The sequence below is a fragment of the Drosophila ficusphila genome, unplaced genomic scaffold, assembly GCF_018152265.1.
Source record: "Drosophila ficusphila isolate 14025-0441.05 unplaced genomic scaffold, ASM1815226v1 contig_266, whole genome shotgun sequence".
NCBI lineage: Eukaryota > Metazoa > Arthropoda > Insecta > Diptera > Drosophilidae > Drosophila > Drosophila ficusphila.
In genome coordinates, this window is record NW_025064167.1 from 71,674 (window position 1) to 84,069 (window position 12,396).

The 12,396-nt window shown below is 41.7% G+C and overlaps 1 protein-coding gene across 1 annotated transcript; it reads right to left on the minus strand.

The window, feature by feature from the left end:
- Positions 1-369: 369 nt before the first annotated feature.
- LOC122319875 lies at positions 370-3,873 on the minus strand. Its single transcript, XM_043207669.1, has 2 exons — positions 3,449-3,873; positions 370-3,226 (listed from the first exon to the last, which is right to left on the minus strand). The coding sequence occupies exons 1-2, from the start codon at positions 3,871-3,873 to the stop codon at positions 370-372; spliced, it is 3,282 nt and encodes a 1,093-aa protein (XP_043063604.1).
- Between the last annotated feature and the right edge of the window lie 8,523 nt (positions 3,874-12,396).

Here is a 12,396-nt window from a genome sequence, read left to right on the forward strand (position 1 = left end):
AATATGCTCCAAATATTGCTTTTACCCTTATGTCGGGCAGCCAATTGGTATTCATTTGCGCGAATTTTTTCAATGATACTGTTTATGGGGAAGACAACCAATATGCCACCCTTGTAATTAAATAACGCACGAGTAGGTTAAGTTAATTAAAGTATGTTTATTTTGGAGTTGCAACCTTTATGTTTTTTCGTTTTTTGATGTTTGCGCGAACAATGTATGCGAGATGAGTTGATGCTTGATCTGAGGTGAGGTAAGCCGAAAGCGCGGCTTCTTTATACCGTCGCTTTGATGATTATAGATAATGCAGATAACAAACATAAGAGAGTCTTTAAGAGCGGCTCCTAACTCCCTACACCTATGTGCATAAAATTAGGTGCTGGCTGTCTGCTCCGAACATACTCCCCCCGTTGGAAGAGGCACGGTTCCAACTTGTTGGGAATCGACGGGCAGAACGGCCAGTTTGGCGACGGCTCTCTTGATGATGCCCGTAGCTGTACGGACCATAACTACTCTGACGACGCCGTCCTCGCCGGGAATGACTTCCTCAACTCGTCCAAGTGGCCATTTCAATGATGGAATGTTGTCCTCCTTCAGCAACACGATGCTTCCGATCTTGATGTTAGATCCTTCGGAACGCCATTTGCTCCTTTCCTGAAGAAGTGATAAATACTCGCTGCTCCACCTTCTCCAGAATAGTTGCTGCATTTGGGTCACAATTTGCCATCTGCTGAGGCGGCCTTGAAGGAGATGCGTGACATCCGGCTCAGGAAATTTGGTGTAGCTGGAACCCTTTAAGAAATGCGCCGGCGTTAGCACCTCGAGGCTTTCAGCGCTTTCTGAAATTGGACAGAGGGGACGTGAGTTAAGGATAGCAGAAATCTCATAAGCAAGAGTTCTTAATTCATCGAGGGATAAGATGGATGGACCGACGACTCTGTAGAAGTGAAACTTGGCCGATTTGACAGCGGCCTCCCATAGGCCACCAAAGTGTGGAGCACGCGGAGGTATGAACTTCCAATCTATCCCGTCCGCTAGGCACGAAGAAGCTATCGAAGCTATATGTTGCTCGCTCAAAAATAATTCCTTCAGTTCGCCTAACTCGCTCTTGGCGCCGACAAAGTTGGTCGCATTATCACTCCAGATAGTTCGCGGACTGCCTCTAAGGCTGATGAACCTTCTCAGAGCTGCTATGAAGGAATCTGTTGTGAGGTCCTGGACGACTTCCAAGTGAGCGGCCTTCGTGGAAAAGCAGACAAAGACGGCGATGTAGCACTTGTGCGGTGCCTTGTTCCGGGACTCTGCTTTATGATAGAATGGCCCACAATAGTCGACTCCTGTCGTATGAAATGCTGGGTTAGGTTGAACTCGATTCGCTGGAAGATTACCCATGACGTGCTCCCAAGTCACAGGCCTCATCCGAAAGCATCTAACGCATTTGTTGATGACGCTAGCCACGAACTTCCGACCTCCAATCGGCCAATATCTTTGTCGTAATGTGGCAAGCAACGCCTGCGATCCTGCGTGCATGTATTTTTTATGAAAATACACGATAATTGCTTTGGTGACTGGATGGTCCTTGGGAAGCAATATCGGATGCTTCGTATCATAGTCCAAGTTTGCGTTTTGAAGTCTTCCACCAACGCGAAGTAATCTATCGGTGCCAAGAATTGGCCTCAGCGAAATCAGTTTGCTCTTCTGTGGACACGGCTTGCTCTGGCTAAGAACTCCATACTCCTTGGCTAAGTGAATCTGCTGGATGCTCCTTAGAAGAAGTACGGTCCCCGAGTTGATCTCCTCAACGGAAAGATGGCTATTTGAGAGTAGAGGCTTGGACCTGCAATTCGAAATAAATCGATACACGTACGCAAATACACGCTGCAACTTATCAAACGTGTTAAGGAATTTGCAGTTAACAGAAATGTCAACGCACACGGTTCCAATTAGAGTCGCGGCACGACGCTCTGGAAGATCCTTTGCTACATCAAGCAAGGAAGGCCATTCCGATGAGTTCTGCAAAAGAAATGGAGGTCCATTAGCCCAAAGAGAATGCTCCAGCAATTCTTTAGGGGTACAGCCTCGCGACACGACATCCGCCGGATTGAGGTTGGTTGGAACATGATGCCAAGACATTCCTTTCGTCATCTCCTGAATTTTTGCGATTCGGTTGGATACAAACACGTTGAACTCCCTAGGAGGCTGCCTAATCCACGCCAACACGATAGACGAGTCAGACCAGCAATGAAAGGCGCAATCGAGATCTATGGTTTCCTTGACGCTTACGATAAGCTCTGCCAATAAAAGTGCTGCTGAAAGTTCCAATCTTGGAACTGTTAAGGCCTTCAACGGGGCTACTCTCGACTTGGCGCAGAGTAGATAGGCTCTTGTGCCTTCATTGTCCTCCGACCGCAAATATAGGCAAGCTCCATAAGCTGCTGTGCTAGCATCACAGAATCCATGCAACTGGATGGTCGCTTGCGGACGCGCTACGAATCGTGGAAATTTCAAGTTCTGGACGATCGACAACTGAGAGGTCAACTCCCCCCATGACGAAAGAATGGGCTCTGGCAATGCGTCATCCCAATCCACATTAGACTTCCATAGAGATTGCAAGAAGATTTTAGATTTGGTAACGATTGGCGTTATTAACCCGAGAGGATCATAAAATTTGGCTATAGTTGACAATGCGATCCGTTTGGTGACTCTATGACCTGACGATATCTGAGAAAAATTGAACAGGAACTGATCAGAAGAAGGGTCCCAAGCTAGCCCCAATGCCTTGGCGATATCTGATCCATCGTGAAATTTAATAAGCTGCTCTTTATCGCAGTCCGACTCTCCTTCGAGGGCAGTTGACTCATTCGAACACCATTTGCGGATTGGAAAGTGTCCTCGCGACAATAGACTCTTTACCTGACGACGAATTTCTCTCACCTCTTCAATCGTTTCGCCCCCAGAAATTAAATCATCGACATAGAAATCTCTACGAACAATCTCTGCTCCAATTGGAAATGATTCCTCTTCATCATAAGAGAGCTGATGCATGGCTCTTATAGCCAAGAAGGCAGCTGGCTTTGTTCCATAGGTCACCGTGTTTAGCTTGTAAACACTCAACTCATCCGATGAATTTTCTCGCCAAACGATGCACTGCAAAAAATCATCCGGGTACGAAACACGTACGCAGCGGTACATCTTGCAGATGTCTCCACAAAGAGCTACTTTAAAGAATCTGAAGCGAAGCAATATGTTAAAGATTTTTTGCTGAATGGTCGGCCCTGCGAGAAGTAAGTCATTCAAGGACGTACCAGAAGTCGTTTTAGCAGACCCATCAAAGACGACACGAAGCTTTGTGCTCGTGCTCTCATGCTTATGTACACAATGGTGAGGCAAGAAAAATTGCGGTACCGTTGGATCCTTTGCTGCGAGGGACATGTGTCCTAAGTTTATATACTCCTTTAGAAAGGACGAATACTGAACCTTCAGGGCTGGGTTTCTATCTAGCTTAGCTTCCAAACTCTTGAAACGACGACGAGCCAGGCAATAGGAATCACCTAAAGATTCGAATCCTGAAGCGGACAAGAGGCGAACAGAGTATTGACCATTCTCAAGCCTAGTGCAGTTTTCCTTAAAAAGTTGTTCGCACCGCAAGTCCTCAGGCAACACAACTGGCTTCGCTGAGCTAACGTCTTCTATTTCCCAAAATCGTTTTACAATAGCAGTAAGCGTTTCATCATCAGAATGATTGACTGGATCCTTAATAACGGCAGCTAAGACAGACTTATGATTTGGAATGCTTGACATCCCTCCAGAAACGATCCAACCAAGCTTGGTGTTCTGCAGTGTTGGCAAGTTGTTTTCCAAATGAATTTGCCCCATAGTAATTATTTCAAAGAACAGACCAGCTCCAATTAAGAGGTCAATACGTTGTGAATCGTTAAAATGAGGATCCGCGAGCGAAATGTTCTTTGGAATTCTCCATCCTGCTGCATTTATGTCAAAATGAGGCTGATAGTCAGTGATACTATGAGTCACTACAGCTGTGAATGCTGCACGATAGCCTGCATCCCGTGACTGCGCTAGAATATCAACTGCCCTATCAGCGCTCATGGAAGATTCTCCGATTCCAGAAACGAGTGTGAGCGATCGCCTGTGCTTCAAATTAAGCTGGCTAGCTAGGCGCGAAGTAATGAAATTTAATTGGGAACCCGAATCTAGAATGGCTCGGCAAGGCATGAGAGCACCAACTCTGTTTTTAACATAAACTATGGCAGTTGGAAGCAACACGTATTCCGTCGGCATATTATTTGAGGCACTGGGTGGAGGGTTTGCCAAATGTTGATTAGAATGCGAATGTGAGCGCGAAACTAATGCAGATGAAGCGGAAGGTACTGTCTGAGAGCTCAGGAGTGGGTCGGATGATGGAGACGCCATTGAGTTCGAACTTGAGGGATCCGAGGCCATGTGCAATAATGAGTGGTGCCTCATCCGACAATGTCTGCAATGCGAAGCTTTACATTGTTGCAAACTATGTCCCTTGCGCAAACAATTTAGGCAAAGGTGCACCTTCTTTGCTTCTCTGTATCGAATATTTGGACTCAAATTTAAAAATCGCGAACATTTCGGCAGGAAATGGTCCTTACTATTGCAAAACAGGCATACAGTAGAATTTAGGGTCGTAGCAGAGGCAAGAATTGCATTTGAGTGATATCTGTGCAAGTTTTTTCCCACCTGTTGGCCTGGTGTTTGGATTACCAAGGCTTGATCCAGGTTCTCCATCATCCTGCACCTCTTCTCCAGAAACGACTCCATGGCAGTCCATGCTGGAAGCTCAGCGATGGGCAAGGTCTCTTCCCATCTTTCTAGAGTCCTCTGGTCCAGCTTGTGAGCGACGATGTGAATAAGAAATCCGTCTAAAATTTGTTCCACACTGGCCAAGGTCCGTATTGCTCGAAGATGTGAATTTATGAAGTCGCTGAGCTCCCGAAGACCCGTTGCTGATCCCTCCTCGACACCCTTCAACCCAAATATCGCCTTCACGTGTGCCTGAAAATGCAGAACTTTATTATCAAAGCGATTTATTAACAAATGCAAAGCCTTTTCATAATTTTGGTTCGAAGGCTCTAGCGAGCGTATGGTCTCCAGAGCCACGCCGCCTAAACTAGACCGTAAATATTGCAATTTTTCGATTCCAGTCAGCTCCTCATTATTTCCGATCACCGTGCTGAAGGTGGCGAAAAAGTCCGGCCAATCGGAGTAGGATCCATAAAACCGCGCAATCTCTAACGCTGGTAATCGAGGCTTCCTAGACCGCAACGAAAAATCTGGATTATTTGTTAATTCAAAACTTGTCGAATTGGCAGCTGTGGCTCCAGCAAATTGCAATTTTCGCTGAGCCGCCAAGCCTCGATTAAGCTTAGCCTCCACATCCATTACGACTCCTGAAAACTCCATCCTTGTGTCGCCCGTAAGCTCGGCAAAGTCCAGCCTCTCCAGCGCTGTCTGGGCGGAATCAAACGCCAAGTTCTGTGCCTCGATCCACTTTAACCGCGCATGAATATCGGCTTCGTCGAATTGGTCGATATTGTTGGCCACTAAATAATTTTTGAGCGCGTTGACTTGCCGCAAAATGGATTGCACTTTGGCCCGAAAAAATTCAATTTCACTTGGGCCATTTTGGGGCTGACTATCGTTCACCGAATTTTGCATTTTAGTAATTCACAAAAAAAATAAAAAGCAAAAAGTAATTTCTTATAGAGTTTGCTTTGCACACAACACCCTGTGGTTTAAAGCGCGAAAATTTACAGCACCAAGCGTCACCGAAAGGTTAGGGAACTTTGTTTTGTTGTTGTTATTTGTTCACAGTTTTTGCCCGATTAGCAAAAGCGAAAGAACAGCTCGAAATGCACAAAATCAAACGCCCGGCTAAATGCACTTTGTATGCGCGTTTGTGTGTTTATGACCGAATGCCCGCAAACGACGACAAATGGCAAAATGTTTAAGCGAAATTAAAACGAACGAAAACTGAGTTGCAGACTCCGATTTAAACGAAATTTACGTGAACGAATATCACGTCGGGGTCACCAAAATGTTTATGGGGAAGACAACCAATATGCCACCCTTGTAATTAAATAACGCACGAGTAGGTTAAGTTAATTAAAGTATGTTTATTTTGGAGTTGCAACCTTTATGTTTTTTCGTTTTTTGATGTTTGCGCGAACAATGTATGCGAGATGAGTTGATGCTTGATCTGAGGTGAGGTAAGCCGAAAGCGCGGCTTCTTTATACCGTCGCTTTGATGATTATAGATAATGCAGATAACAAACATAAGAGAGTCTTTAAGAGCGGCTCCTAACTCCCTACACCTATGTGCATAAAATTAGGTGCTGGCTGTCTGCTCCGAACAGATACCCTCCATATCAGTCAAATGACAAAGTGCAACTAATGATGAATTGCAAAAATGAAATATGAGTCATAGCATGCTTGTTTTTTTGATTGGAATGATGCGTACGGCAAAATGAGTTGATTTTCACTCATCACTGTTTTTTATTCAGTGAGTTGAATTGAGTGAGAAATTTTGAACCGAAGACTCAAGATAATCAGAATGACGTGTACGGCAAAATGAGTTGATTTTTACTCATCCCTGTGTTTTGTTCAGTGAGTTGAGTTGATTGAAAAAGTTCCCGTATGATTAAATCAAGAAAATAGTGATTTTTGCAGTTCTCTGCTCCACACCTACTATATCGGCTTGTAATTTTAATTCTAATTTTAGCAACAGTCGAGCTTCTGGGCATATTAACGAACTGCTACGCAATAAGAGAAGGCTTCGGAGGGAGTGGCAAGCCCACAGATCGCCTGCCTCAAACTTAAAACAGCTTAAAACAGCCAACTATCTTCTACGCCCAGCCCTAGAAGATGAAAGTAATCGATCTCAATTTTTCTATTTGCAGAATCTCTCCCCTAACAGCAGACGATATCCACTGTGGAAAGCTAAATCGGGTATATGTCCACCAACCGAAAGCGAATCGCCATTACACACACAAACAGGAGAGTGGGCTCGCAGCAACGAAGAGAGGGCGAATGTATTTGCTGCGCATCTGGAAAACGTCTTCAAACCGCTTCCATCAACAAACAGCTTTGTGCTCCCAACAATCATCACTCCAGAGGCTACCCTGCCTATCGCATTCGAACCAAGAGAAGTGACAAGAGTGATCGAGGCTCAGGAAAATCTAATCTCCCCGAAAATGATTATGGAATTGCCAAGCTGTGCAGTAAATCTTCTTACCACCATATTCAACAGCATGATGAAATGGGGCTACTATCCACAACAATGGAAAAAGTCCGTTATCACTATGATCCATAAAGCTGGAAAGGACAAGTCCCAGCCTTCATCATATAGGCCAATCAGTCTTCTGCCGTGCCTATCAAAAATATTTGAAAAGCTTCTGCTGAATCGTATAAAAGAACACCTGCAGTCCCATAATGCCATCCCAAGCCACCAATTTGGTTTCCGCGAGAAACACGGAACCATTGAACAAGTGAACCGAAAACCGCAGAGATACGAAATACATTTGAAAGTCGAGAGTACTGTTCCGCAGTCTTTCTGGATGTCGCCCAGGCCTTCGACCGCGTTTGGTTAGACGGCTTGATTTATAAAATTCAAAATTTGCTACCACAGAACACCCACAAAATACTGGAGTCATATCTTGTGCATAGAAGTTTCGCTGTACGGTGTAAAGATTTCCTCTCCGATTACCATCCAATCGAAGCTGGAGTACCTCAAGGAAGCGTGCTTGGACCAACGCTGTATTTAATCTACACAGCAGACCTTCCGACAACCGGCCTTACAATAACCTCAACATTTGCTGATGATACTGCCATTCTAAGTCGATCTAAGTGCCCCACGAGAGCAACGCAAAATCTATCAGCTCATCTCGGGCTTTTGGAGAAATGGCTAGCAGATTGGCGCATAAAGGTTAACGAGCAAAAGTGCAAACACGTTACTTTTACCCTTAATAGACAAACTTGCCCCCCACCATCTCTGAACAACATCCATATTCCACAAACAACGGAAGTAACGTATCTTGGAGTCCACCTTGATAGACGGCTTACCTGGAGAAGGCACATCGAAGCCAAGAGAACACAACTAAAATTAAAAGCAAGAAGCCTACACTGGCTAATAAATGCTCGCTCTCCGCTTAAATTGGAGTACAAGGTACTTCTGTACAATGTAGTTCTCAAACCAATTTGGAAGTATGGCTCCGAGCTAACCTAGAAGTGATCCAGAGAGCCCAATCAAAAATACTAAGAACAATAACGGGTGCACCGTGGTACATACGAAATGAAAATATTCACAAGGATTTAAACGTGGGATCCGTGGGGTCCGGCGAAGAGACCTCCCCACCCAGCAACAATAGCTAGGGCCGTTTTACCACAAAAAAAAAACTTAATCTTAATTTTAATTAATTAATTATATGTATTAGGCTAAGATTTGAATACTTGTCGTTAGTCTCATTGAGAGAAGGTCCGATAATTAAATACCGTAATTAAAAAAAAAAAAAAAAAAAAAAAATGGAGTGTTGTGTCAATGGCGAAGGAGTGTAATTTCCACGGAGGGGGTGGAATGACTTTGTTCCAACGATAAGGCGATCCTATGTTGTGTTTCTTTATATATATTACGCATCTTCGTATCGTGGATTGGACTTTGAACTTTCTTCGGTGTTATAAGGGGCACAACTAGTGTGAAGTTTTAAAAAAATCAAAAAATTTTTTTTCATATTTCGGTAGATTACACCTTTAAAAATAACATATTAAAATTTAAAATCGATATCTCAAATAGTTCTTGAGTTATAACAATTTAAAGAGCAGCCGCTCTTATAACAGTGCAAACGATCATTTTATCTTTAAACGCGTTTTTCTCGAAACAGCATTTTCCAAATTTGCTGCAGTGATAACTCAAAAACTAGTGATCCGATCACTACCAAATTTTTTTACATGTTCTTTATATAGTTCTACGTACCATGAACTATCGGTTTTTTGATCCGATCAAAAATCGAATTTCGGCAAAATTTTGGTTAAAATTCGATTTTTTTTTTTAAACGCTGCCATTTTGTCATTTTTTGATATTTTTTTATCGTAGTTTATAGTATGGAAAATATTATCTAGTTTAACGAGAATTTTTCATTTTTTGATTTCGTCCACGGAGAGGGCCGGAATCAGTGCAGCAGTTAAGGCACTTTTTTTAGCGCCGTTGGAGATCGACTATAACATAAAAAATATTTAACTTTTTTCTTTAAAAATTTCACTATACATTCTTAAACCGTGTATAAATATATTCTGCAAATTTGAAAAGAATTGATCAAGTAGTTTTTTTTATAAAAATTCCCAAAAATCACCATTTTTTTAGGCCGTCACACTAGTTTTAGTAAGGTCAAATCATGCGAAAAAAGCCATGTTTTTGTGATTTTTTTCCTGACGACACAGTTAAAATTTATTTATTCAACCAACGGTATATTAAAGTATGACATTAGAAGAATGTTTTATCAAATTTTTACAAAAAAATATTTAAAAATATGGCAATGGTAGCAATTGTCCGGACGTGTCGCCAAAAAAAGTTAAATTGCGGTGCCCCTCATAACTCGGTGCTGAATCATATGAAATCAAAAAATGAAAGTTTATTCGTTAGATAATAATTCGCCCCAGGTAACGCTGTGAAGGGTTTTTGAAAATTGCAATTTTTTAATTTTTTCGAAGACTTTGAAGTGAAAAACACAATTTTTTGGGAAAAAATCGGTTAATTTGTCATTGCGAAATCAAAATTATGAACAAAAAAAAAAAAACTCGACAGAGTTAAACCTTTATTTAAAACCTTACCCCCCCTTAAGGCAACTTCATAGTCCTTCAGCAGAATAGAGTTGTATGAGCACATATGTTTTTGAACTAATTTGAAGGTAGTTTGCGCGACTCTGTCTTTAATGTCCGGTAATCCTGCTTCGGCAAGGATGCATTTAGTTGGGGTAGTTGGGAATGCGCCAATGCTGCGCCTGACGGCAGCATGGTAAGGAGGCAAGATTTTGCTTAAGTTGGATGGCGCGCACCAGCCGTAGATGGGGAGGCCGTAATCAATTGTGGACAGCAACAAAGCCCTTGTCGCTTGTATTAGTGTGGTCCGGTGGATGAGAGATCGCTTAGATGTTAAGAATTTAATAATGTTAAGTCTATTAATAAGTTTAATCCTAAGTTTGCTACAGTGTTGTTTAAATGTGAGTCGCTGATCAATTGTCAAAAAATAAATGAAAAACTATTTTTTTTTGAGTAAAATCCTTTTACACGTGTCGAATAAAATCTTCCATAAAAGCTGAAAAAAAATTTTCATTCAATTCTGAGATATGAAAAAAAAAAATTTTCTCGAATCCGTACGATTTGTAAAAAGAATGTCCCAAATATGAAAAACCTTACATTTATTTACAGCAAGGGTCGCACCGGAGGTGTTACCCCAGATTTGGATTTCATTAAGGACTTCTTTAAATTTATTATTTAGTGTATTAGTATTCTTACATTTGCTAAAAATTATGGCATCGTCTGCATAAATTGACTGTTTAATTTTCTTATGTCTTAATATTATGTTATTTAAGGACTGGAAGGCAATCATGAACAATACCACAGAGAGGGGCGATCCTTGTGGGATGCCATTCTGGAGAATATAGAATTTAGATAGAGTGTTGTTAACTCTTACTCGAATAAAGCGGTTGGACATGAAAGCCTTCGCTAAGTTAAAGGTCTTTTGACCTACCCTCCACCGGAAAAGTTGATCCAATACTGTATGCACTCCCACTCGATCGAAAGCCTTTTCAAAATCAGTTGCCAATATGGTAACATGATTTTTGGTTAAAAGGGCATACGATGCGTAATGGTGGAGATGCAGAAGGGAATCAAGAGTGCTATGCTGTTCTTTAAAAGCTGTTTGGTGGGGGCTGATAAGTTTTTATTTAGTAATAAACCACATTAACCTTTTGGCTTACATTTTTTCTAGGGTCTTGCTTAAACATGGGAGTAAAGAAATAGGTCTAAATGATGTTATTTCGTGTGTTGGCTTGTTAGGTTTTAAGATAGGGATAATTATGGCAGATTTCCACACATGAGGGTAGGTACCCCTAGCGAGCATAGCGTTATATACAGGGTGGGCCATTTAAAGTTGACCCACTTGATTTTTAAAACAAAAACCAAAAAAGTGGACAATTTTTTTTTTATTCCAAAAATCATTTATTTTGGTCCAAGGAGATTTTTTACAAATTATTATTAAAAATGATATCACGTAAATGGGCACCTTTAGCTCTGACAGCCGAATGCATTCTTTTTTCAGCATTTTCCATGACTTTGGTCAATGTTTCAGACGATATGGCGGCTATTTCACGTCTAATGTTGTCTTTTAGTTGACTTAAGGTTTTTGGTTTATTAGCGTATACCTTGGATTTCAAATAACCCCACAAATAAAAGTCTGGTGCCGTCAAATCTGGTGATGTTAGGGGCCAGTCAAAATCACCACTTTTCGATATCAACCGCCCAGGGAACAATGTTCGCAATAAATCGATTGTTGCTCTAGCTGTATGGCAAGTTGCCCCGTCCTGTTAAACCAGAAGTTATCCATGACATTTTCACGAATAATAGGCATCAGAAATTGCTGAGATCGTCGATAAGTCGATGTCGTAGGAGTCTCATCAATACTGGCTCGTACAGCTTCGATATTTTCATTAGAACGTCTTGTTCGTTGCCTGGATACATGACTGGCATTACTTAGATTACCGGTATTTACAAATTTTGCGTACAAAGACTTAATTGTGTTTTTAACTGGAGCACTTTTAACTTTATTCATTTTACGAAACGCACGTTGGGTTAACACAATTGAGAATTTATTTTCAATGTAGAGCTGAACAATTTGAGCGCGTTCCTTTGGAGTGTATTGTTCCATGGTATCAATTGTCTTCGACTGACGCTTCCAACGTGGTATGACATTTGACGATCTGTCGACGCTGTCAAAAGTTACAGGGTTGCCAAATGGGTCAAATTTAAATGGCCCACCCTGTACGTGTGGTATGCCTAGGAGTTGTCAGGACACTTTTAAAGTCTTGGGTAAAAAAAAAGGTGAATAATATTCTTTGACTTCCTGGAAAATTTCACAATTGTCCACGGAGTTTAAAAATTTAAACAAGTCCTGCCCATACGAGTTTAACAGAAAATCTAGGTCGTTAGATGAGTTAGACCGTTTTAAGGCTACCGAATTGCGAAGTTTTTTGTTGTATTATGGCCCATTTATTTTAGAATCTATTTTGTCCAAAGAAAGATACAGCCATTTTTTAAAATTGTCTCTTGCAATAAGAATTTTGCTAGATGACAAAATCGCTG